This window comes from Suillus fuscotomentosus, assembly GCF_016647785.1.
Source record: "Suillus fuscotomentosus strain FC203 chromosome Unknown F5891scaffold_46, whole genome shotgun sequence".
Classification (NCBI taxonomy): Eukaryota; Fungi; Basidiomycota; class Agaricomycetes; order Boletales; family Suillaceae; genus Suillus; species Suillus fuscotomentosus.
The window spans coordinates 188,149-213,749 of NW_024539558.1; the positions used below are offsets into that span (position 1 = coordinate 188,149).

Genomic DNA, 25,601 nt, shown 5'->3' on the forward strand with positions numbered 1-25,601 from the left:
AGGCTAAACTATCACGAGACGAACTCCACGGAAACTCCTGCAAGCCCTTGGAACCCTCTAGAACCCATCATGGCAATGACGACCACCCTCTGATGACGACCTGATCTTTTAACAAAGATAAAGGATGATAGTACCTATCACGGCACTTTCCCTCTGATAGCGAAGAAGAATCTCGAACACGAGTTAGCCTCATGGCTAGATGAAACGATAAGAGATAACGATAACGAAGATAAGTTTAGATTGAAACGGAGCTTGGATTGATCTGGAAGAAGGTTATAAACCCTCTCGATCCTCGAACATCTCTCCAACAAACCTCCATCATCATCATCATGACAAACTCCATCGACGACGATTCTATCAAGATGGCACTGAAGGACTCAGACTATGGATTAGTCCTCAGAATGACGGAAAACAGCGCGTTCAATGAAGCTGTTATCCTGACCCCCGCGTACTCCCAAGCGATCGACGAAATCCTTGGTGATCAAGACGCCAGAACTGCAGCGTGCACCTCCCTCACCGTCTGCATTATATGAACCACGAAGCTGCTGGAAGATGTAGCCAATCGTGTTGATCTTGATGAAGCAACTCGGAAACTTGCTATACTTCATCTACAACGGCAGATCAGAAACTTCGCACTTCACTTACTCCCCCTCGACTTCTCCGATATCACCGACCTAGCGATAAAGAAAGTTGAAGTGAAGCCTCTCGTAGAAGAACCCCGCCCGGTACGCCCGCCGAGAAGAAAAGCGGCTACCATAGAATGAACCCGTAGGACGCTCTGCAAGCGCTGCGGAGGATACGGACATCAGTTCAGAAGATGTCCAGATTATGTTTGTTGCATCTGCGATGAACTAGGACCTGACCATCTGTCGGTCCACTGCCCGCGACTCAACGGACGCATTGTGCTCCAAGAGTTTAGCGATGAAGAGAAGTTTTTCGAAGCTCTCTTAGATTGGGAGCATAACCACAAGGCACTCATGGATCTAGAACTTCGGCATCCCACCGAACTTTCCCCTGCCCCTGAAACTCCCTCCGCACCTTCTACATCCACGATAGCAATCCCTGCACTACCTGCCGCTACGATGGAAGAAGACGTTTGATGATACACAAAGCCGGTGACTTTGTGCGTAGTAATGGGGTAATGTTACAGTGACTACGTGAGCCCCCAGCTACACGACCTGCCCTCTGCCACCTTGCACGGCAACGATACGACACGATACCCGGGCCCTTGGGCCTTGATGATAGATAACGAACAGATGACAAAATAGAAGAGAAGTCCGGAAGATGCCGGATTAGGTAAGCGATCTGGATCGCTTACATGATATGACGACATAGGTCTAGAAGACCTATATATGTTATCAAGATAGAAGGCAAGCCTCGTGTTGCCTCATGTACTGATAGAAGCCTGCCTCATGCATGGTATCTCTGACTCGATAGATAAGCAGATTAGAAACCCAGCTTCAAGCTGAGCTTAGATACGATAGAGTAGCCTTATATAAGGTCGACGGATTAAAGTAGATGTTCCTTACTTTAATCCTAAAGGGTTTACCATTGAAACCTTTGTCCTGCTAAAGCTACCTGCTCGACATCAGATCCGTACCTTCAGAAGGACTTGAGACCCCTTCTGCCTGTAACTCGCTATCATCGTTCACCTCTGTGAACGTACGCAACTCCTGCTCTTCTGTAGGAGCCGACCTCGGACTCTCAGCACGAGGTATCACTGTCGTGATCGTCGCTGTTAGATTATCCCAGTTCGCACGCGACACACGTCGTAACAGATCGTCGAGTTCATACCCGTGCCAGCAGTCAGCGGGTATATGACTGGATCTGCGATAAATATAGTTGCAGGTCAGGTTCCTGCCCTCATGGGCATTACCAGGTTCAGGTAAGGGCATCATTGATTTCGAACGAAATGCAATTTGTGACATATTTCATAGTACTCGAGCTGCCACGTACGAAGTTATCATCAATACTCTCAAGGGGCTTCCCCGTACGACAATAGATGCTGCCTGGGGTCTCACAGGCCTTTTTTCGCTCTACGCAATTCACATCAATTGTAACCAATTATCCAAACGGTACCCCAGACGAGGTAAGCTGTAATCTGTGTAATCTTCCTATGACGAAACTCTTATGGTATCTTGTCCAGCCCGACTTTTCTTTTTCATCTCAATTACAAGAAATGCTTTTGTGGTGATAGTGTTGACCTTCGCTTCTTGGCTGTACTGCCGACACCGTAAACCGCCTCCGGTAAATATCCGATTGCCATCTTGGAAACTGTTCCCGCAGGATTTCAAAATGTGGGTGTCCCTGTCATCGATAGCGAGTTCGTCAAAGCCCTCGGGCCACAGATCCCTGTCGCCACCATAATTCTCCTTGAGCACATCGCCATTGCCAGATGTAAGTCACCGATCATCTGACCGTTATGCCCTTTTGACACACTACTTGCAGCATTTGGACGGGTCAATGGATACAAGATCAATCCCAACCAAGAGCTCATCGCATAGGCGTCACGAACACGCTCGGCACTATATTCCATGTGTATCCCGCTACAGGATCGTTCTCCCACTCTGCCTTGAAGTCAAGTTCGGGCGTGCGGACTCCTTTGGCTGGTGTTATCACTGCGATAGTTGTCCTTGTTGCCCTCTATGGCCTTACCCCAGCCTTTTACTAGACACAAAAATGAGGGCACGACGGTACATGCGCTCATGACTGCATATGTCTTCACCCGATGTTCCGAACCCCATCTGCACCATAAGTACTATACGGTCATAGTTCCCACACATATTAGATTAAATTTGGAATCAAGTAGATAACAAACTGGTTCCCATGTGTCTACACAACTTCAGAATCTCAGAATTTGATAAATATGTATACAGGAGTAGTTACAAGTAGTAATCAGGATTATTAGAGATAACATATTCATCTCTACGGAAAAAACTGAGTCTGTAGAAACGGCGTAAGTGATTCTGAATCCGGGCAATTGCCGGCTGGGTTTCAATGAAGATTAGTCATTCCGTATATAAACCAGTGCTCTGTAAAGATGAAACTTCTTTCCGACATTCCTACCGCGCCTGCCAGCCTGTGTCCTAACGCAGTATAGCCATTGGCAACTCTATCCCGTTAGACAAGCGCAGGTACTACGGTCTGCAAATTAAATGTGTATCTCCCACGATGGCCGCGTTCATACTAATGTACTTTTGCATTGCGGAACTCCGCGCAAGTACTTTACTTTACTATACTATACTTCATATTCCATCAGTAATAATAAAAATAACACATTTGCTAAGCTAAATTAGTCGTTCACCTCAAGTACTGAGCCTACGCGCTCGTAGGCTTCTTTTCTGCTACCACCACCTAGAACTTGGATAATTGAGTAGACTATCGCACATAGTATGTGAGGCTTTGGGTTATTTACGTGCTACAGAGATTGATGCAGCCCAGACAGAATGTCTAAACGCGCGGCATGTAGTGATGATGAGCATGCTCCCAAATGCGTCCGAACTGATGACGGTAAGTCGTGATGAGATATCGTGGTCATCTTCACTGATGAGCTTGTTTGCATGACAGTGAATTATCTAGCTGCGCCATCGCCATTGACAGATTCAGGCGCATGGGACATTCTTGAACAGTATCTCACTACGGACATGATGTACCCTCAGATGGAGGAGGTGTTTTCTGCATACCTTGGTAATCGATACATCGCGAGCGACTGGAAGGATGCCAGAGATGCGCTGTTCTCTGGTGATGGTTGTGACAGCATCGCCTTGACAAATCTTCGCGCCCTGAGAGCAAGGCACATTCTCTTGCTCTCGTCTTCATCGAGGCCGGACAGTTGTTTGTCAACTACTTCCGCTCAACTATCACATAGTCATAAGGTGTGTTATCATTTCCGATCTGATGACTTAGGATACTAAACAATAATGTAGTTGAAGTCGCATGATCGATTGTCAAGGATTTGTGTTCAACGATCGCGTAGGCGTCCCAAAGTAAGTGTGTCTTCATTTCTGATGACTTGATTACAATAATAAACAACATATATAGTCTAATCTGTACGTCTTGACCGAAGCAGAAGATGGAACAGAAGGGGAGGAGGATGACGACAATGCAGATGGGCCTTCTGCACAGTCGCCAAAGGTTGTACACATTATCGGACCGTCAGCCAAGGATAGGTTAGCTACAACATTCGACGCCCTGTTCGATAGGTTCACAGAGAACCCGTCCCTTTCATCAGAAGGGCGCCAGGCCCACCATGGTGATGCCGCCCTGTCTTCCTCTGTGATTGCACCTAGGATGTATCTCCTTCATGTCACCAGTACGTCTATTGATTTAAAAACAAACGGCACGACATATCACTCATTGCATCTCAGGAAATAGCACAGATTACATCGCTGAACAACTTCGGCGTCAAGGGTTTCATGTTACGGTGTCAATCTGGACAGCAGGCCAATTGTATGTTGTTGCAGACAGTCCTAGAACCATCACGGCATCGCTTCCAATATCACACACTTTCGCTGTCAAGCAGTATCTTCGAATTTCAGAAGATGAACGCGAAGCGGTAGAGCGTTCATGCTCCAAACTCCCCAGCCCAGCGTGGGTGAGAATCAAACACGGCAACTACAAGGGCGACATAGGCTACGTTTTGGATTCCGATCCGTTGAATCATCTCATCGCTATTTTAATTCCTCCCCGGCATTTCCCCTATCCCATGCCTGGTAGATCTGTGGCCCTACTCGACCGATTTCGCCTTCCAAATGGTCAGGCGGTTCGCGACGTGATCTGTGATGGGAAAGTTATAGGATTCTCTTATAAAGGAGAACGGTATTACAAGGGACTTTTACTCAAGAACTTTCACCGTGATCACCTAGAACTTGTCGCCTCTCCTCATGCAGATGACATTCGACTGCATATGGAATCCGGATTTGACACACCCTTCGTCAAGAAAACACTGGCTGCATTTTCCTTGCAGTTCATGCGCATAGGCGATTTGGCCAGAGTGATCGCAGGGGAACTTCGACCTAATGTAGGTACAGTCATCTCGACAGATCATGTTTTAGGTTCCGCGTGCTTGGAAACGATCTTTGATGGAAACTGAAGGTCAATTGACGTTCGACTCGAGGATGTGGAACATATTTTTTGTGTCGGCGACGACGTTTGAGTGGTAGCAGGTCCATACCTGGGTTTGGAGGGGCAAATCATTCAAATTAGCGATGATTTATTTCACATTTGCCAAGGAGTCTCTAAAGAAGAAGTAAGACTTATGCAATCAATATCAAAACAATCTAACACTCGTTGCATAGGTACTTGTTTCGAGGTACTATTTAGACCGTTGCCCTTTGCATCACATCCTCCATTCATCGCTGCCCACGCAGCAACACCTATACTCGCCCCCTGAGTCCGAATCTCTGCAAGTCGGGGATCATATTGAAGTGCTTGCAGGCGAGCACTGGAAGAAATGCGGCATCGTGGAGTGGATTCCAACGGGGGGAACCATGTTGTGGTTTCGTGATGCGAGCCCTGTCTTGGCTGGGGATGATGTGGAGTCTGGTGTCGGACCATTCAGAATCCAAGTTCCTGTAACCATTGTTCAGCGGACCAAGCTCCCCAATACGCTAAGATATACAAAAGACAAGGGCTATGACGTGAGGCCTGGAGACGTTGTGTGTATCGCCCATGGGCCAGACTATCAAAGCAAAGGGGTCGTACAGAGCGTCGACTTTCCAAACGCTCGTTTGACCCTTCTATCTGATAGTGATCACTCCCTCGTAAGTATCAAACACATCGACTTGAGCATGTCTGACCTGCCGCAGATTGATGTCCCTATCACCTTCGTAATCAAGAAATCCAACGTGAGCTTGGATTCATTCAACAAGATTATTGGCCATGAAGTTTTCATTGTTGGGGGCGACCGAAAAGGTTACCGAGCTACACTACACGACGTCGCTTCCGACACTTGCACTGTCGCTGTGCACGGGCAGGCGCGCACTACTCTTAGACGCCAGGACGTTGTCACCAGGTGAACGCCGCACCAATATTCGCGATGACTAAATTGCTAATGATTGTTAGTTATGGAATGAGATTAAATGGTGCTATATTGGAAGGTCCAGATTTGATTTCCTTCTGCGACATCCGGAGAAGATCGTACACGACGACGCTGCAACATCGAAGCATTACCCCCCCGCCCGTCCGACTTCCATCTAGCTCATCAGGCAGAAGCCTGTCATCATGGACCTCCTGGGCCGCCGACCCAGAGGGTATTGTAGACCATCCTTTATCGAGTGTCACTCCCAGCTCGTCGACATTTGATCCCTGGATTGTCAATCCCGAGGACACTCAAGATAATATTGACACCAGAGCGGTGTCTCTCCAAGACAGTGGTGAGTACCTCGGTGGAGGAATCAAATGTTTACTCATGTTATTTTATTGCAGGCCCGTTGCCTTGGTTAATGAGCAAGGAGTTTTCCTCAACGTTCCTTTTTCATCACGCGGTATTGAAAGTCGGAGTGGGCTTCATGGGAGGCAGGTTACATAAACGATTTGTGTCGACGGCTTGCCCTGACCCTTTTTGCGGTGCTAACGGACCCGCACCTGAAAATTGTGTTGCTGTATTCTGCACATCTAACAATGCAGGCGCCGCGATTCAACATTACCATATCCCCTCCAAAGATTTGAGCCCAGCTTATCCACGCAAAAAAAATCAACGGGTTCTCGTTCTAGACGGGGATTCTTGTGGTCAGATCTTTACTGTCACAAAGTGTAATGTCAAAAAAAATACTGTTGAAGTTGCACTTTCACCTATGACTTGTGTTATTCTGTGTTTCGAGCAGATATGTCTTGTAGAACAGGCACAAAACATGATGTGATAGACTATGACCATACTATACTTCAGTAGTCATGAATTTAGTTTTTCGCCACATGATACGTCGCACGGGCCCCCATGGATTTTGTTAGACATCTTATCTCGCTCTTCTTTCAACCTTCACATGTCATCCCAGGCCAAGAACTCTGTAGAGAAGCCGGGAGAGGGGGCACCTAGGGGAATCTGACCAAGGTCGGGTACATGGATGCCATTAGGCATATGACGCTCCAGGTTGTCGGCACGGTAATACTCTTCCAGCCACCTATACCTGTACGTCATAACCCTATCTGAGAGGTATGCGATATTCTCTTCCGCGTTTCTGAGCTGTTCTTTGACTTGATGCAGCTCAAATTCTGTTTCGTGTTTAAATTGTTCGCCGACGCCTAGGTGGGTCTTTTGTTAGACAACGGACAGGTCTAAATTTAAAATCTCACTTTTACTTGTAGTTTGCGTTGCTCTATTGCCTGCATGGTGGGTCTTGTTCTGAGTTTTTTTGTAATAGTATCACTCACTTGCTCTCAGTGCCGATTGGTATCTGTACTGGGGGGAGTTGGAAACTTCAGGTGAACCTTGTAAGTTTCGTACTGTATACCACATTGAAGAACTTACCTTAGCGTGATATTAGTTGCGACGAGAATACACTGTTTCAAACGCTTCTGCGACGTGAAGTCGAGCATACCAAGTCCCACCGATAATGATATTGATTGCTGCTGTAATAGCGCCAGTGATTTATCTACATATATATATACGTGCGTGCCAGTTTCACTGCTAGATGATATAATGCGCCATCCAAGATACTTATGGCTCTAAGACGCTAGTGTTCGCTTCCGTTCCGATTTGGATGGCACGCTCGGATGGCGCTCGCATATTGCGCCATCTATGCCATTTTGGTAGGTGATAGTGTTCACTTCCATCCCGATTCGGATGGCACGCTTGGATGACGCTCGCATATTGCGCCATCTATGATATTTATGGCATAGGGTGCTGGTTCACTCCCGTTTCAATCCTGATGGCATACTCGAACATATAAAGTCTCGTTTTCTGGTGTTGTGAGAGCCATCTGTTCCTTCAACTTAGTATGAGCGGCGATGAGAATAATCCCCACATTTGCAGCTCTTCACGCAAACGTAGTGGTTCTGCACTTTATATGGGCCCACGTAAAAAAGTGTAAGCCATGTTTCACGTCGTGAAATGCACCACTATTGACGTGTCCTAATCAGTACCTCATCAAATCCCCTCGTTCTCCATGGTCGACACTTCGGTTGAACAGTATTTGCACTATGCAATTATCCCTCTCTCCTAACTGGAGGCATTCTTCGGCTCGAAGAGTTACAAGACTCTTCGATAGAAGATTATCCAGCTGAGTATGTGGAATGGTGCCGATTGAATATTAGTAGTGTCTTACATTAATGTTAACTTTAGCATTCGACGTGAACATAGGGTGTTTATGGAGCTTGTAGATTCCTATCCTGGTCTCTTAGAGCGTCTGACAGCTGGCGAGGAGGAGGACATCATTCATGTCGGAGAATTGGTAAGTCTTGCATGCTTAAAGGTGTATTCGTAGTCACCTCCCTGTAGATGGGCAAAGGAGTGTCTGGTGCGCGAGGTGACGACACCAAGACGCTTAAATCTGCCGTCATCGAATGGCTTATGCCCCGAGGACAGCCACTCATACCGCCCCTCTCCCAAAATATTAAATCCGACCGTGGATTCAATCACGAAGTGACCGATGCATTGCTCTGCCCTGCAGACCTTGACTGGTCGAATGCAGAGTAAGTCTTTCCATCATTCAATAAGTTTACTGTCATAATATTACACAGAACCAAGCAGAGCCTCAAAAGCGGCGAAACGGCGGTCCGTGGTGACCAATGGCCTATGTTTTTGTATGCTGGGTATGTCTACGATCCTGAAGCTCCATGGCAGGGTCTATTGAGGAGCGACATACTTGTCTTCGTAAGGTCATTATTAGCGGTTAAGTTCTTACTAAATGCCATTTCTATTAATAGGGTTTCAAACACGTATTTACCTCTCCAAGTTCCGTGGAAAAGGAGCCAAAAGCCATGCGCTCCGGTAACGCATACCTCCACGGGATGAAATCTGTAATGAAAGGATCCCTAGCTTACATTGCCACACAGGTGCATTGGAAGTTTTATAATGATCCCCCACTCACTGTTACCCTAGGTTCGGTTTTCATTAAGCTCTTCATCAGTATTTTCACGCACGGACACGGTCACGGACTCGGAAACCTTCTACCACAGTATTCTTGATCTTTTGGAGGATCCTGACGAATGTGAAGAAGTAGCCGACCTGATGACTTGGTGGACACGGTTTGTGATGCATCTTTAATCTTCGAACTCTACATTAACACCTTACAGTCGCATTTTTCCTAATTCCTCCTCTTCACAGCGAAGCACCAGCAAGAACAGCGTGCTATCAAAAATTCGCGAAAAACGCACTGCTCTTCGAGCACGGGGCAATACTAATTAGTTGTTCACAATGTTTGATGCTGTTATATGTGTGCTCTGTAGTAAATAGATTTCAAATGCAATTGATGATTCTTCGGCCCATGCAATACAATGGATCACTCCGCCAGAATGTGTATGTTTGCCAAAATATTGGCAACTGGGTACGATAAGATAACTTGTCATTATATCCTAGGCACATAGTTATTAATGGTGAATTCTACCATCAGAAGCCATACCTGTAAGGGTTTGTATATTTGACAAGATATTGGCAGCTAGCTGTGACATAATAGCTCATTGTCGTATATTGCCACACAGTCAATGCTGGTAGATACTGCCATCAGAGCCTACCTATCTTAAGCTAGACATATGTGGTGAAAACCCACAGTGTGCTATGACATGAAAACTCAGTGTCACATATTGCCACACTGTTGGTGATGGTAGATGCAGCCACTGAAAGATACCTATCTCAAGCTAGATATATGTGGTAGAAACCCAACAGTGTGCTATGGCTTGATAGCTCATTGTCCCATGTTGTCACACTGTTGGTGATGGTGGATGCTGCCACTAAAAGATACCTATCTAAAGCTAGATACATATGGTAGAAACCCAACAGTGTGCTACAGCTTGATAGCTCATTGTCCCATATTGTCACACTGTTGGTGATGGTGGATGCTGCCACTAAAAGATACCTATCTAAAGCTAGATACATATGGTAGAAACCCAACAGTGTGCTACAGCTTGATAGCTCATTGTCCCATATTGTCACACTGTTGGTGATGGTGGATGCTGCCACTAAAAGATACCTATCTAAAGCTAGATACATATGGTAGAAACCCAACAGTGTGCTACGTCTTGATAGCTCATTGTCCCATGTTGTCACACTGTTGGTGATGGTGGATACTGCCACTATAAGATACCTATCTAAAGCTAGATACATATGGTAGAAACCCAACAGTGTGCTATGGCTTGATAGCTCATTGTCCCATGTTGTCACACTGTTGGTGATCATGGATGCTGCCACTAGAGTCTACCTATCTAAAGCTAGATACATATGGTGGAAATCCGACAGTGTGCTATGGCTTGATAGCTCAGTATCACATGATGGCACACTGTTCGTGATGATAAATGCTGCCACTAGAGTCTACCTATCTAAAGCTAGATACATATGGTGGAAATCCAACAGTGTGCTATGGCTTGATAGCTCAGTATCACATGATGGCACACTGTTCGTGATGATAAATGCTGCCACTGGAGTCTGCCTATCTAAAGCTAGATACATATGTGGAAACCCAACAATGTGCTATGGCTTGATAGCTTATTGTCCCATGTTGTCACACTGTTGGTGATGATAGATGCTGCCACTAGAGTCTACCTATCTAAAGCTAGATACATATGGTGGAAATCCGACAGTGTGCTATGGCTTGATAGCTTAGTGTCCCATGTTATCACACTGTTGGTGATGATAGATGCTGCCACTAGAGTCTACCTATCTAAAGCTAGATACGTATGGTGGAAATCCGACAGTGTGCTATGGCTTGATAGCTCAGTATCACATGATGGCACACTGTTCGTGATGGTGGATGCTGCCACTGGAGTCTGCCTATCTAAAGCTAGATACATATGGTGGAAACCCAACAGTGTGCTATGGCTTGATAGCTTAGTGTCCCATGTTATCACACTGTTGGTGATGATAGATGCTGCCACTAGAGTCTACCTATCTAAAGCTAGATACGTATGGTGGAAATCCGACAGTGTGCTATGGCTTTATAGCTCAGTATCACATGATGGCACACTGTTCGTGATGATAAATGCTGCCACTGGAGTCTGCCTATCTAAAGCTAGATACATATGGTGGAAACCCAACAGTATGCTATGACTTGATAGCTCAGTGTCACATATTGCCACACTGTTAGTGATGGTGGATGCTGCCATTACTAGCAATTAGTGTAGGCATAGATACATCTAATAGAAAATAACAGTGTGCCACTAGATCACAACTTGCTACATAGTTCCACCAATATTGTAGCTTTGGTAGATTCCACCATGGTAGTCTGCCTATCTATTCCTTTATCTTGACATCTGCAATTGTGATATATATTTGTTATATTATGTATTAGATAAATCTATCTATAGCTTTGCCATTGGGCAGTCAAATGCCTGATGTATGCATTTCTGCTTCTCAACCTCAGATCTACTGATTGTCCCATCCTCGGTATTAAATGGCACGGCCGCACAATTTTGTCAACATGGATTACAGCAGCGTTGCGGCGAAGTTGGCGGGTTGAGCGCGAGACCTGTTGCATTCGAGAGGAAGGGTCGGGTGGTTTGAAAGGTGTGAACCACTCAACATAAGCGAGGGCTCTGGAATATGCGCCGAACTGGTGAGGTAGAGTGAAAATAGCGCGAACTTGTGCTACTCGTACACCTGCAGCCAGACTGTTAACAAAATTGACCGCTGAGAAACTCAGCAAAAAAATACCCTCAAGAGTATGCAAATGCGAAGAGCGAGGCCTGTCTGCTATCAACGCCATGTCAAACTGGGCTGGAGTACCAGGCTTCCGGCCTGATGGCAACTTTTCTGGAGTTGCTCTGATGCGCCTTCGCTTTGGCACATCGCTAACTCGTAAATCTGGCGGCATTACAATCACCACTTGACGATAAAGATCGAATCAGTCTTGAAGACCAGGGACTATGGTGTTGTGCGGGAGATTCTTGAGTAAGAATGATTGGAGAGCAGGGAGGAACTCGGTAGCACCGTGTGCTGTTATGATGGTTTGAACGGATTGGTGAGGATGCGCGGGGACTTTTGCAAGGACATGGCTTGCTTGAAGTGGTTCAGCAGCGGGAAGATTTGGTGTTTCCGATTCCGAGTCCATGTCTGAATCTGCATCGAAGTCATGTGGGTTTGAGTGAGGCTGTTGTGACAACCAATCCAGGTATGTGCTACGTATAAACACGGCTTCCTGGCATTGGAGCCACAAAGCCATTTGTTCCTCGTAGTCCCGTTTATTGCTAGCACGGTATGAATCCTTTGCGAAATCAATGTGCAAGCGCTCGGGAAGTTCGGTGTTAAAGCCGTCAGCTGCGCCTAACAATGTGATGGACTGCACATAATGAGAGAGCTGGTGTAATTTTGGTATGTTGAAATGCTCTCGAACAGCGAGCTCCTTGAGGATGTCTTTATTTGCGTGAAATACAGTCAGGGTGGTTTGTAGGGCTTCGAGGGACTCAGTCGTCTGAATGTGCAGCTGGGCATGATACGAGAAGTTGAGAATAGATCGTGCAACCACCAAAACACGACTGCCAGGCATGACATCAAAACATCATCTTAATGACTCAATAAACACTCACCTAGGTACTGCCCCGCTCAATAAGCCAACAAATACTCTCTGCATCTCTTTATGTTCGCACCCTGTCCACTGCTTCACACTCGATATCCCTTTCTTGAAGTGTCGAAGGCCGGGATAATTCGGGATCGCCTTGAAATGTGCGTCGATCTCATCCTCTCCGATAATATCGATGCACCACTTCACAAGGTGGTCTTTGAAGACACCTTTGTGAAGTTGATGCAGAAGGTCAGGTGTGAAAGCTAGAAAAATGTCTGCATGAGGCAGATCAGCCCAGAAAGGCTTGTAAACGGCGCGTAGACCATTGGCCTCAAATTCCAGAGGATGCTGACCAATCTTGCGCTTGTGCAAGATTTCTTTTGTTGACTCTGGATCATGCATTGCCGAGTTAAGTGCATCCCCTCGGTCATTTGCGGCTACAAGGCACTTCGGACATCGGTTCTCTTTGCAACAACTGACCAAACACTGTTCCGGGAAATCGGCGACATACGCTGCAAGAATTGGGTAGATATGACGAACCCACAAGTCCGCACACACCATTTCGACACCGTCGTTTCCAGCACCGATGAGAGGTTGGAGCAGTAGAGCCATGCAATGGTGGAAGAGGCGGTATCCAGCCAAGGAGCGTGCATCGGGGGTGAAACAGTCAAGTTTGCTAGCTGGTAAGTAACCAATGAGAACGGTTGCTCGTGCTGATGCTTGGCGCCTTTTTGCTTTAGCGATGTTTCCAATGGACATGTACACTGGCCATGCCGACTTATCCCCTCGGAACTGCGACAATGACATTTTGTCTGAAGATAGAATGATTGGTGCTATCGTTGCACCCTCTGGCAAGGCATTCTGTGTGCGAGGTCAGTCTGTTGCTTTGTCACTCCCTCTCAAATAGTCTTACCTGTTTCTCGCCCCACCAGTCTGCTGTCCACATCTCGTCGATGACTCTATGTTGCCCCGCACAGTCTGCATATGCTTTGGCAGGTGAGTACGCCATATGTTCTTTGAAGGCCAGATTGCCAATGAGCTCTTTCACGCATTCTACAGGGTCCCGGCTCCACAATTCAACGTCTTCTTGCAACATTTCGCCTTTATCATCCTTGCAGTTTCCACGCACAGTCACCTTTTTACAAGTCCATCCTGGCCCGCGTGGAAGTTTATCCACACGCTGCAAGAATGAGCGGTTGTTATGAAATGAAAGTTTGCTGTGGTTTTGTGTCTGGTTACTAGGGTATCAATATTGTAGGTTCAAATTTTGATCAACGCTGTCAAACTTACTATGGGCAGTTTCAGGAATTCTTCGGTCCGCGTCTGACCAAGGTTCTTGACGAGCCAGTGGGCCAGATCCCACTCTTCCCTGGTGAGTGATATCTATTTAGTAGATGCTTTGCCAGCGCATTCGAGCACTTACTTGTCCTCAAAAGGCGACCATGGATCCTCACCCTCTTCCTCTTGGTATGTTCTATATTTTTCAAAACTCATCTCCCCCTCATGCAGTGCCCAGCCAGCATCCGTCCGAGGTTCAAAATATCGGCCGTTATTGGTGAACGACATCCCATCTTCATCTTCGACTTCCTCAACTGTAACACGACGAGTCTTGCTGAGCGCTGGGTTATCGTCCATATCTGGAGACGGGCGCGGGTGAACATGGCCTGGAGCTGCATCTTGATGGGGGAAGTCAACATCTGGTGCGTTGTCTAAGTTCTCTGCCTCTACTTCTTCGATCATTGATTCATACTGCGTTCGACATTCAAGACGCCCTACAATGTGTCTCTTGAGACCCTCGTGTGTAGTTGTTACCTTCCCACAGAATACACAGTGGGGCATGCTGGCTTGTCTGGTGCGATTGACAGTGCGATTGACACGAAACTCGTGTCAAGTCATGTTGTACCGGCCCTAAGTATCTTGACGCCACAAAAATGGAAAAAACACGCTAACACTATCCTGTCCAGGCTCAAACCACATTCCAGAAGGTCGACTCCTTCACGCTAATGCTATCTTGTCCAGGCTCAAACCGTGTTCCAGAAGGTCGACTCCTTCAATCAGATTATATTCAAAGTTCCATGACCTCCCGCCATTCGACACAAACTGCGACCAAAATTGGACTCGGACTATATTTGAAGTTCCATGACCTACCGCCATTCGACTGGCATACACAAACCGCATTCCAGAAGGTCCTTCTTCTTGGACTTGCGGAGACCAAAATCGGACTCGGACTATATTCGAAGTTCCATGACCTACCGCCATTCGACTGGCATACATGTAAGCATCTTCAATCTACCTATGGTACTCGCCTCATTGGTGCCCGGATCTAGTTGTGGCGCAGCGCCTGGTTGTTGCTGCGCCCAGTTTGAGTTTAGACCAGGCTGACCCTCAAGTGAGTCCTCATACCGGCCCTAATTGTGACTAACACAAAAGTCATTTGCAGTGATGTGACCCTTGCAAGTGACTAACTACTGTCATGGATGCAGTTCATAATATGGAGATTGACCTGAACATCATTGAAAATAAAGGTGACCCACACGGTGCGCCCTTATTCCAAATGACACTTGACTAAAACTAACTGACACTAAAACTAACTTGGCTAAAAGTAACTGACAACTAAGCTAGGGTAGTAATGCCATGAGCCGCAAGTAAGAGCTCCAAAAGTTGAACCTTGTGTGACTCCTCACACCGCTTTTTTTCAGCATTCCATTGCACCTTTATCATCTCCCGCACCAAATTTTGGTGAGCAGCAGGACCTTGTATGTGCTCTGAGAGCTGCGCTCTGCATGACTCATCACAAAGCCTAATCTCTGCATCCCAGCGCTCTAGGACAAGTGTTCGCAGGTAGGTCTGCGAGGTTTTGATGGGTCCTGGAGTTTGGCGATATGGCGCCAATGGAAACTGAATATCAAGAGCAGGCTTAACCTCTCTTGGTGTATGAGGTACCTCCCTAGCCCGCCCCAGAGCAACGACCGCGTGAAATGGTTGACTTGGAGGAGGTTTCAATAACAAGATGTTCGGCTTCATGTCGTCTGATTCGTTCGACGACATGAACGCTGAACTACAACATCGGTGAGTGTGAGGCGAGCATTGGAGAAGGCAGCCACTTACAATTTATTCATTTTGGCTGTAGTATCAATTTCGCTGTAGTATTGATTGTATGTTTGAAAGGAAAGTCATCCCCGTCCCTCTTATTTATGCCAATATATTGACACCGCTTGGTCAGTTGAAAACTTTAACTTCGTGATCAACAAAACTCAAAAATTGTTTGTTGATTTGATGCCACTGTAGGGTTTTTAAAGGCATGCATACCCCCTCCTTCTGTCGTTGTTGTTTCTACTGACTACTGTCTATTATGCCCGCAAAAGCCCCCTCCAAAAAGGGAGGTAAAACAGCACTTTTGAAGGCCCAGGAGAACCTATGTGCAGAGATGGTGTCGACCGCGGGACGCACCGCAAGTGGTCGGCAACGTTGGCCAACCGAAAAAGAAACATATCGAAGTAAGTTATATCAAGCCCAACATGAATGCTCGCGCTCACTTACATGTTTCTGCTCAACAGTTTTAAAAGCTCATTGAGGAGAAGAACGCCAAAAGGCCTTAGAAATGAAGATGAAGAAGCACGACTTAAAGGCACTGCGCACTACATACCGGACACATCCCGAGGTATTCGACAGCAAGCCTGCTGGGCTTCTCAGTGATGCTGACATGGACGAAGACAACATGGTCAGTGTCTTATTTGTCCAGGCGCTCCATGTCACTCACAACTACATAATAGTTTTCGGACCGCAGTGTACCTACAAGACTACCTAATCAACAGGCGCTCACATACAGTATGAGCAAGACCCCTCCAACTGTCTTGGCCCGAAATCCCACAAGTAAGATCCATACAAAGCCACAGAAAGGTACTATGTCTTGTCCTGTGTGTATCTTGAACTAACACACTTTTTCAGCGTCCACAACTGTTGTGTCTTTGCATAACGACAGTGACAGTGAGGGCAGCAGCAACAGCAACGATTCGAACAACTTTGTCGATCACATGGACCAGGACGACACTGAGATTGTGGTGCGGACAACACTCCCGATGATCATGACGAAGTGGCCAAAGCTTCTTCACCACTGGTTGTCAGCACCAAGCACAAACTGGAGGACTCAAAGGTCCTCAATACTGACATGAAGTTCAATAAAGGTCCAGACTAGTGCCTCCGAAGTCCGGTCCCGAACCTAGGTTCGAACTCGAACCTTTGCGGACTGGACCATTGGTTCAGTCACAGGTCCGGTATTTCTGCTGGACCGAACCCCCTAATAGGTCCGAGGTCCGGTATTTTCCTGGAGCACGTGAACCGGTCCAGACGCGTCCGGACCGGTTTGAACCTGATGTATTTTTATCCAACTTAGATTCTCAAACCGGCAACGAAGCCTCATGTTTTTGGTAAGGTTTTCTGTTTAAGCATTGTGCTTGCCCGTCGCTTTACTGTCTTCCCCCCCTTCTAGCCTACTTGCAGTAACTACATTGCCCTCATCCGTGTTATTCTCTTGGTCTCTTCAGCAATGCGACTTATCAAGGTGCTGGTACGTTCACAACACGTTCACTGTTTGTTGTTGCTAACTTCTAATGCCATTTATTTCAGGACATACTGTCCGCACTTTTGATTCACCACACTGCTGTTCTGGCATTTGTTCACACTCCGGCATTTTCTGGTGCGGAATGTTCGTGTATCAGGGCTTTATGGTGCGCAATCATTTTGAATTTAGTTACAATATACTTACTTGTTGTATAAGTTGGCCATTTTCACTCCCTGCTACCGCTACTGCTGCCACCATGTCCTCCGCACGTCGTGTTGATGGTTCGCTGAAAGATGCTAGCGAGATTGATTGGTACAATGATGCCGATGATGACACTCCGATGCTTCCTCCCCCTCCCCCCCCCTGCGCACAATGGCACTCTCAGCTCTTTCATACGTCGTTCGGGTCGTGCTGTCAAACCTACGGAGAAGGTCCGTGAGACTGCCAGCAGCAATTCAGCCAAACGGTCAGCTCCAGGACCTCCTCGAGGTGCCCCTGCACCCAAGCGAGCATTTACTGGTACTGATGAGGACGAGGACGCCGAAGAAGAAGCCCCACCACTCGAGGATTTCATGGACGATGAAGAAGAGAACGAGAATGTCAAGCACCATTCTATCCAGTACCCGACCATCTCCCGCATCGCGAAGGATTACCTTGCCATCCAGGGATCCGCAGTTGCGTCCGAGCGTGCATTTTCAAGCGGCGGCATTACTGGGACCGCACGTCGCAGCTGTTTGCAGCCAGCAACATTCGAGGCTCTCCAGTTGCTCAAGAGCGCATACTGTCAAGGCCATATTTCTGCAACATCCCAGGCTGAGTTTGCTGCTCCTTACGATAACTGCGTTGTCGTCGAGGAAGAGTTTTAGTAGTTATTTGTACTAGCAGGTTTTGTTCTCATTTTTTGTCAATTTTAATTTTTTTTGCAATTTAAACAACGGTTCGAGAGTTCGAACGTGTTCTGAACCTGAACTGAACCCTTCCGAACGCGTTCAAAGGCATCCGGTCCAAGGTTCGGCCACCATGCCTGAACCTGACCAATGGTCAAGTTCAGGGTTCGCAGACATAGGGCCATGAACCTGACCGAACCGGACTTCGGAGGCACTAGTCCAGACGGAACACGCCAACGATTAAAGGCCAGCGATTTCGATGACGTCACCAAGGATTTGCTCACCACTGCCACGTCTATCTACCGCTGTCTAGTCATGACTTGTGCACCTTTTCCAGAGACACTAATCATTGAGACCAAGCTAGCAAAGGATGCCTGGCATGAGGCGTCTAACATGGCAGAGCTTACCATCCAACTGACCCCTTCTCTCGTCAAAATGGTACGTCTTGTTGGAACTAGACCAAGGTCTCAGCGGACGTGTAAGACAACGCTGAATTGAATTTACCTAGACCAAGGTCTAGGTCGTACGTTAGCAAAGCTGGATACAAAAGAGTAGTGGTATACGTACCTCAGCGGACGTGTAAGACAACGCTGAGGTATCGCTGCGTACGAGCAAGATATTTAAAGGTAAGCAATAGAAGGTTCAAGACGGAGAGAAGCTGCCGAGAAACATATGGTGCTGAAGCTGACAAGATACGATAAGGATCGGAAAAGGAAAAGAAGACAAAAATGGTCCCGGAGGCTAATCCTCCGGGACTGGTACCATGCGTGTGTGTCCGACTCGTATCGTCCAACGCCCAACTCGTACCATCCAATACTCAATTCATCTGACCCATATCGTCCAACACACCCCCTCAGCGAGACACCAGATGAAGGCCGGGCAGATGTTTTTCGAAGAGAGGTCGAGGGAGAGCTTTCGTGAAGATATCCGCGGTGTTCCTGTGAGAGGCGACCCATTTGAGTAGGAATGTTCCTTTCTCAATATGTTCCCGGATGAAATGGTATCGCACGTCAATGTGCTTGGAACGGATGTGATTGCGTGCTTCAGTTGATAATGAGATGGCGCCAGTATTGTCCATGAAGATGACGATGGGGAAAGGAAGATGTACGTGAAGCGAGATGATGAGCGACTTGATCCAGAGGCCTTCTTGTATGACGTGCGTGACCGCCATATATTCGGCCTCTGTGGATGAGAGAGCATGAGTCGTCTGTTTTCTTTGAGACGTGGGCTATGATGCCCCCGTCATAGTACCATACGTAGCCCGAGATTGACAACCGGTCAGAGGGTGAGCTAGCCCAATTGGCGTCACAGTACGCGTGCAGTTCATCGTTTGCGCCGGCACCCCCATACTGTAGGCGAAGGTTGATAGTACCAGATAGATAGCGAAGTAGTCGTTTCGCAGCTGCATAATGTGCTGGGAGAGGGCTTGAGTTGTGTTGTGCAAGGGAGTTGACGGTGTATGAGATATCTGGACGGGTACAAATGGCGAGATACAATAGTTCACCGATGAGCTTGTGAAAGAGGGTGGGGAGATTGGGGATTGTGTCATGGACGGCGTCTGGTCTGCCGAATGGATGATGTGGGTCAAGAGGGAGACGGACTGGGTTACATTCAAGGAGGTCGTATTCTTCCAGTAGGTAGGTGATATACTCGCTTTGATGCATCCACAGCTGGCGCGTGTTACGGTTTCGTTTGAATTGGATACCGATGAACTTGGTGACTGGTCCCATGTCTTTGATGCTGAAACGCTGATGGATCTTCTGTTTGACCCAGGTTAAGAAAGCCGGCGAATTAGACGTTCCCATCCCGTCGTCGACGTGGAACCCAATAATGCAGAGTATACGGGTGCCGGAGGTGCTGCTGTCGAAAAGGAACACTGCGTAGTCGACGGGACACCGAGTGAAACCCAACTCATCCATCACCTCCCTCACCTGCTCGTACCATTCCATGGCGGACTGCTTCAATCCGTAGATTGTGCGAAGCATCCGCCAGACCTGTACCCTCCAATCTCCATGTTCGAACCCCTTGGGTTGACGCATGTAGATCTCCTCTTTAAGTACTCCCCAGAGGAAAGCGCGCGTGGCGTCGAAGGAGTGAAGTTCCCAGTCATGCTTGCACGCCAGAGCTGCAATGAGTCGTAAGGATGCTGTCTTTAGTACTGGTGCAAAGGTTGCGCCGTAGTCTATGCCTGGAATTTGAGAGAATCCTTGGGCGACAAGACGCGCCTTGTAAATAGACCCGCCCTTATTGTCCTCTTTAAACTCTAAGACCCAACGGTTGCCGATTGCCTTGCGACCTTCTGGGATGGTCGCGATCTTGTAGACGTGCATCTCCTCCATTATTTGTAGCTCCTTTTTCATGGCGGTAAGCCATTCATTACGGTCAGGGCACAGCATGGCTTCTTCGTACGTCGCGGGAGGGATTGACATGTCGTAGTTGCAGTCGTTGGGATTTCTTCTTCGGTCACTTCGGATGGAGATGTGCGCGTGCTCCTCGATCATCATGTTAGCAAATGCCTCGGGGACGTCTATGTTCGGCTCAATTTCCTCCAAGTTCACCTTCTCATCTGCTTCTTCTCCTTCAGCAACCACCCCCTCGTTCGACGGAACAGGCACTTGAGCGCGGGCGGCGCGAGACTCTCGTAGAGTTTGAAGGTGTTTCTTGGTGGCGTTCATTTCAGCCTCCCAGGCCTGGCCGCCTGCAGTAGATACTTTAGTCCGAGTAGAACGTCGAATGGTAGAGACGATGAGAGGAGATTTGGGAGCTGTGGTGACTTGTGGAGGAGAAGGGACAGCGTGAGGAACGGAAGAAGGAGTGAGAGGTAGCGCATCATCTGAGTCTGAATCATTGTCCGAACGGGGCACAGAAGGCAGGTGTTCATCAAAAATGACGTCGCGTGCGACAAAGAAGGCGCCGGTGACCTGATCACGCAGGCGATAACCTTTGGTACCCTCAGGGTACCCGAGGAAGATAGCCGGTCGGGAGTGCGGGCCGAGTTTGACCTGGAGTTCAGCAGGTATTCTAGCGAAGCAACGAGACCCGAATACCCGGATATGTGAAAGGTCGGGCTTCCTGCCATTTACCAGCTCGAAGGGTGTGACATTGAGTGGGAGAGCGCGTGAGGTACTCCTGTTCCATAGGTAACAGACTGTTAATGCGGCTTCGCCCCAGAGATTGGCAGGCAACTTGGTGGCCTCTAACATCGCGAAAAGACGCCCTCCTATAGTCCGAATCGCACGCTCAGCTTTTCCATTTTGTTGATGTGCGTATGGCACGGAGAGTTGACGCTCTATCCCGGCATCCTGAAGAGCCTTAGAGAATGCACTACTCACAAATTCCCCCCCATTGTCAGACCAAAAGGCCTTAACCGCTCGCCCAGAGTGATTCTCCCAGCGTTTCCTGATAATCTCCCAGGCATCCAAAGCTTGGTCCTTCGTAGCGAGGAGTTGCAGGTTAAGCAAATTGGTGTGATCATCTAGAAATATGATGAAATGGAGTTTACCATGGGGCGTCGTGACAGGAAAGGGACCGCAAAGATTGGAATGAATAAGGTCGAGCATATGAGCTGTGCGAGGGCTGTCAGAAGAAGGAAATGGCTTTCGTGGGTGTTTGGCGATGACACACGATTCACATTGCTGAAGGGGAACCGTGGACTCTATGGTAATGCCGGTGGCCACACGAGAGAGGTGTTTGATCATGTCACCCCCTGGGTGACCCAAACGGGCGTGCCATAAGTCGAGCGACAAGGGAACACGAGCGAATGCTGAGATCTCACGAGGTGCGTGATGAGGTGAAGGTGCGGGACTATTGGGACGAATGAATTTAAGATCAATGAAGAATAGGTTCCCTATCATTGGAACTTCTCCCAGAACTTCGCCGTGATACTTAAGTTGACACCGAGCCGGCGAATGTTCGAAGTTACAAGACCACTTCTTCTTGAGCATGTGACTGATGGAGAGCAAGTTGATCATCGCCCCGGGAGCATGAAGACAATCAGTGAATGTGATGCGGAAGGTCTTCCCACCCAGTGACATTTCTGCAACGCAATCGCCGCGTCCCGAAGTGGGCAAACTGCCGTGGTTGGCGGTTTTGACCGTCACGCGTGAACTCTCCGTATAAGTCCAGAAGACACTGCGATCTGCAATGAGGTTCGACGTCGTTCCTGAGTCTAATATGGTGGATAGGGAGCTGCGCACTATGCAGGCCATGTCCTCAAAGCTGGGGTAAGACTCAGAAGGAAGTTCCTCAATGACGGCACAGCTGAGGTTGCGAGGCTCATCAGTGCTCGAGGAGGACGTAGTAGGCGAATTGGATGTAGGATCTGTGCTACTGGTGGTCGCAGCAGCGACCTCCGGTTTCTTTGCCGGTCTCTTGTCGCGAGCCCTTGTGAGAAAGTTGCCTCCCTGCCCTTCCATTCCCCCGCCTGGCTGAAAGCAATGTTCACGGTCATGTGTTAAGGACCGTGGCAGCCCAGAACATGCCGGGTTGTCGCAGCTGACGCCCTTGGGATTCGACTTATGGATTCGGATGCCTGTCTTAGAATTTGCCTTCCCATCAGGAGGTCGAGAGAACGACATAGCGTTAGCATACTCTGATCCTGGTCCGGCGAGCTTCTGCTCTCCTCAGAGGCGATTGGCCTCCTCGGAGAGTGAAGAGACGATTGCCGCGAAGGTCATCTTGGTGACTGTGGTCGTGGTGGAAGAAGAAGATGCAGTGGGGACGGATGATGAGCTATAAAGGTTCATTGTCATGCGTTTAAATATAATCCACTCGGGAGTGGGAGGGAGACCGTGCAGCAATAGGAATACCATCTCATCTTCTGTGACTACGACTCCCATCTCAGCAAAGCGACGTCTTGTGTTCTCGAATGTACTGATGTAACGAGACGTGTCGTCGACGTCTTTGAGTTTTTCCGCGAATAGCTGAGCACGGAGTTCAAACTGAGATGTTACGTCGAGACGTGCGTAATGCGTAGCGAGAGTGGTCCATTGCGCCCTGGCCGTCCAGTCCTCGCTCAAGAGACCTTGGACGACCGCTGACAACTTCCTGCAAATGATACCTTTGGCTTGTGCATCGTTTTTGATCCATTCGATTATGGTTAATTTCTCGGCGGCAGCGGGAGACCCAGGGACAGCAGGTGAAGGCATGACCACGGCGAATTCGGCGTAGTTGTTAGGATCGGTGCCGGAACTGCAGTGGTTCCATAGCCCGTCTGCCTGGAGAGCCAGAGTGACTGCTCGACGCCAAGCTGGGTATTCATCTGTGCCGGTAAGCTCGATGATGTGGTCATACTTTCCCATAGTAATGAGGAAGTTGGGACACGAAGAGAATGATTGGATTGGGGAGCGTTTCACTGGTTCATTTCGTGAGGAGGGGGGACTGTTTCCTGGTATGGGGTTATATCAAAACCCAGGGCTCATAACCTGTTGGAACTAGACCAAGGTCTCAGCGGACGTGTAAGACAACGCTGAATTGAATTTACCTAGACCAAGGTCTAGGTCGTACGTTAGCAAAGCTGGATACAAAAGAGTAGTGGTATACGTACCTCAGCGGACGTGTAAGACAACGCTGAGGTATCGCTGCGTACGAGCAAGATATTTAAAGGTAAGCAATAGATGGTTCAAGATGGAGAGAAGCTGCCGAGAAACATATGGTGCTGAAGCTGACAAGATACGATAAGGATCGGAAAAGGAAAAGAAGACAAAAATGGTCCCGGAGGCTAATCCTCCGGGACTGGTACCATGCGTGTGTGTCCGACTCGTATCGTCCAACGCCCAACTCGTACCATCCAATACTCAATTCGTCTGACCCGTATCGTCCAACACGTCTCGTGTCTGCGTCCTTGCCCTACTTGATTTTATTTATGTTGCATATAGATGACGAGGCGCACATCACAAGTGCGCGGGGAGCTTAAAACAAAGATGCACATACTGACGGCCTCGTTCTTTGGCTTCCGTGCAAGCAGATCTATACCCGCCATCAAGCAAAACCGTGACCTGGCTGAGTCTCTCAAGGAAGGATCGCGTTTTGTTTTTAAGGTGCGTGTTTAAATTCAATTTTACCATCATTAGTCAACGTCTGACTGGCGGAGTAAAAGGACTGGGAAATGAAACGTGGCATATACAAGACCGGATTAATCCAGGAGGCGGTGAATGATATGTGGTTCGCAAACCGAAGCGACGAGGGTATAGTATATGCTAAATACTTCGATCCTTTACCCATTCAAACCATTGCGCTTATACTCACAGCAGTGAGTGTATTCAGTGATTCTGATGTTCGTACTGCAACTGAGGTCTGACAGATTGAATGCTGCATCGACGAGTGGATGACTGGAGTAAAGGAGGACATCAAATTTTCATCAGTTGCTTACTCCCCGGTCTACCTTCTCCATCTCAACTCCCTGCGGCGGTTCGACGAGCGGACTGCTGCTTACAAACTGCTCGGTAAAATTGGTGTCAATCTTCTCGACGTCGCTCGGTATTTTTTTATTACTTATGTCATTCATCATCCAAACTGACATTCATAAAAAGGATGCACGCTGGTGTGGATCCATTCATGGCGGCAGTGACTATTGATAGCTTCACAGATGACATTTTCGATGAAGCTATTCGAGAGCACGAAGACGAGGCTTGAGAAGCACGAGAATTCTGAAGGGGGTGGTGATTGAGGCGGCTGTATCTCGAGGATTGTATACATGCTCACGCGCTATAGCACCTTAATTGATTCGATTTTGTTGATTTCCAGTCAGTGGCCTGATCTATATTGCGGGAGCTACAGTAGCAGTGTGTAGCTACCTGTAGCTCGGACGAGCAAATACTAACACTATTCCTATAGCACCCTATAGTAATTTGTAGCACATATAGCTTTCTGTAGCACCTGTAGTTGGTTGCTACAACGAGCTACAGGAGTGGCCGTAGCACTACATAGTTCGCTGCGTGGCTATATAGCTCCACATAGTAGACACTTGACAAATCTGGCTACAGGTACTATAATGACTATATAGCACCCTGTAGTCAAAGGTTTTTTTCCTGATGCCTGTACACCAGTGAAATTTATCCAGATCCCAGAAGCAACTACAGCGATCAAGTCAGCAACGAACTGTATATTGCACCATCAACAACGACGCCAACGGCCCAATGCGAACGCAGAAACACGACTCACTGTCCAGTTGTGCTTCTCGTCTTGTTGACTGGCCCAAAGGCAGCCTAACCACAGGACATGAGATCACCATTCTATTAGCATAACAAGAGGTGAGTAATGGCGTTTAATCCTGGATGCAAAGTAAACTGCTTATACTCACATTGCCGGGCAGACAGTGAAGGTTGTCGCAGCAATCGCCGTCAGTGGTGCAACGCTGCACCCATGTGCTGCATGCACTACTAGACATGCATGCTGCCAAAGCAGTAAGGACGATGACGAAGGAGAAATGCATGGTTTGTGCGATGCGATACGAGTCTTGTGAAGGAGAATCTTGACTGATACTAATATCACTGAGGTGAGGGGTAT

The 25,601-nt window shown here is 47.9% G+C and overlaps 10 protein-coding genes across 10 annotated transcripts; 7 read left to right on the plus strand and 3 right to left on the minus strand.

The window, feature by feature from the left end:
• Positions 1-329: 329 nt before the first annotated feature.
• F5891DRAFT_982627 (uncharacterized protein) lies at positions 330-1,100 on the plus strand (the record flags this gene model as incomplete). Its single annotated transcript, XM_041377229.1, has 3 exons — positions 330-518; positions 543-725; positions 786-1,100. 3 exons carry the CDS (start codon positions 330-332, stop codon positions 1,098-1,100), a joined length of 687 nt encoding a protein of 228 aa, XP_041223020.1.
• Positions 1,101-1,865: 765 nt separating this feature from the next.
• Positions 1,866-2,504, plus strand: F5891DRAFT_982628 (uncharacterized protein; the record flags this gene model as incomplete). The annotated part of the gene is made up of 4 exons (XM_041377230.1): positions 1,866-1,885; positions 1,938-2,089; positions 2,287-2,397; positions 2,449-2,504. 4 exons carry the CDS (start codon positions 1,866-1,868, stop codon positions 2,502-2,504), a joined length of 339 nt encoding a protein of 112 aa, XP_041223021.1.
• Positions 2,505-3,446: 942 nt separating this feature from the next.
• Positions 3,447-6,669, plus strand: F5891DRAFT_982629 (uncharacterized protein; the record flags this gene model as incomplete). The annotated part of the gene is made up of 14 exons (XM_041377231.1): positions 3,447-3,510; positions 3,568-3,875; positions 3,927-3,986; positions 4,042-4,169; positions 4,203-4,312; positions 4,368-5,020; positions 5,055-5,094; positions 5,232-5,248; positions 5,298-5,762; positions 5,808-5,846; positions 5,871-6,013; positions 6,064-6,374; positions 6,427-6,500; positions 6,628-6,669. The coding sequence occupies 14 exons, from the start codon at positions 3,447-3,449 to the stop codon at positions 6,667-6,669; spliced, it is 2,454 nt and encodes an 817-aa protein (XP_041223022.1).
• Positions 6,670-6,976: 307 nt separating this feature from the next.
• On the minus strand, positions 6,977-7,533 carry F5891DRAFT_982630 (uncharacterized protein; the record flags this gene model as incomplete). The annotated part of the gene is made up of 4 exons (XM_041377232.1): positions 6,977-7,249; positions 7,291-7,339; positions 7,369-7,413; positions 7,466-7,533. 4 exons carry the CDS (start codon positions 7,531-7,533, stop codon positions 6,977-6,979), a joined length of 435 nt encoding a protein of 144 aa, XP_041223023.1.
• Positions 7,534-7,944: 411 nt separating this feature from the next.
• Positions 7,945-9,343, plus strand: F5891DRAFT_982631 (uncharacterized protein; the record flags this gene model as incomplete). Its single annotated transcript, XM_041377233.1, has 8 exons — positions 7,945-8,023; positions 8,127-8,220; positions 8,279-8,387; positions 8,435-8,628; positions 8,677-8,809; positions 8,863-8,991; positions 9,038-9,183; positions 9,232-9,343. The coding sequence occupies 8 exons, from the start codon at positions 7,945-7,947 to the stop codon at positions 9,341-9,343; spliced, it is 996 nt and encodes a 331-aa protein (XP_041223024.1).
• Positions 9,344-11,444: 2,101 nt separating this feature from the next.
• On the minus strand, positions 11,445-14,486 carry F5891DRAFT_1129914 (uncharacterized protein; the record flags this gene model as incomplete). The annotated part of the gene is made up of 8 exons (XM_041364458.1): positions 11,445-11,746; positions 11,801-11,971; positions 12,005-12,621; positions 12,673-13,094; positions 13,128-13,508; positions 13,561-13,878; positions 13,938-14,016; positions 14,071-14,486. The coding sequence occupies 8 exons, from the start codon at positions 14,484-14,486 to the stop codon at positions 11,445-11,447; spliced, it is 2,706 nt and encodes a 901-aa protein (XP_041223025.1).
• A 774-nt stretch (positions 14,487-15,260) lies between these two features.
• Positions 15,261-15,766, minus strand: F5891DRAFT_1191903 (uncharacterized protein; the record flags this gene model as incomplete). The annotated part of the gene is made up of 2 exons (XM_041367525.1): positions 15,261-15,705; positions 15,756-15,766. 2 exons carry the CDS (start codon positions 15,764-15,766, stop codon positions 15,261-15,263), a joined length of 456 nt encoding a protein of 151 aa, XP_041223026.1.
• Positions 15,767-15,999: 233 nt separating this feature from the next.
• Positions 16,000-16,819, plus strand: F5891DRAFT_982634 (uncharacterized protein; the record flags this gene model as incomplete). The annotated part of the gene is made up of 4 exons (XM_041377234.1): positions 16,000-16,144; positions 16,223-16,368; positions 16,421-16,547; positions 16,596-16,819. The coding sequence occupies 4 exons, from the start codon at positions 16,000-16,002 to the stop codon at positions 16,817-16,819; spliced, it is 642 nt and encodes a 213-aa protein (XP_041223027.1).
• A 1,459-nt stretch (positions 16,820-18,278) lies between these two features.
• On the plus strand, positions 18,279-18,615 carry F5891DRAFT_1191905 (uncharacterized protein; the record flags this gene model as incomplete). The annotated part of the gene is made up of 2 exons (XM_041367526.1): positions 18,279-18,533; positions 18,604-18,615. 2 exons carry the CDS (start codon positions 18,279-18,281, stop codon positions 18,613-18,615), a joined length of 267 nt encoding a protein of 88 aa, XP_041223028.1.
• Positions 18,616-23,971: 5,356 nt separating this feature from the next.
• F5891DRAFT_1149502 (uncharacterized protein) lies at positions 23,972-24,612 on the plus strand (the record flags this gene model as incomplete). The annotated part of the gene is made up of 3 exons (XM_041365100.1): positions 23,972-24,133; positions 24,193-24,345; positions 24,397-24,612. The coding sequence occupies 3 exons, from the start codon at positions 23,972-23,974 to the stop codon at positions 24,610-24,612; spliced, it is 531 nt and encodes a 176-aa protein (XP_041223029.1).
• Positions 24,613-25,601: the final 989 nt, after the last annotated feature.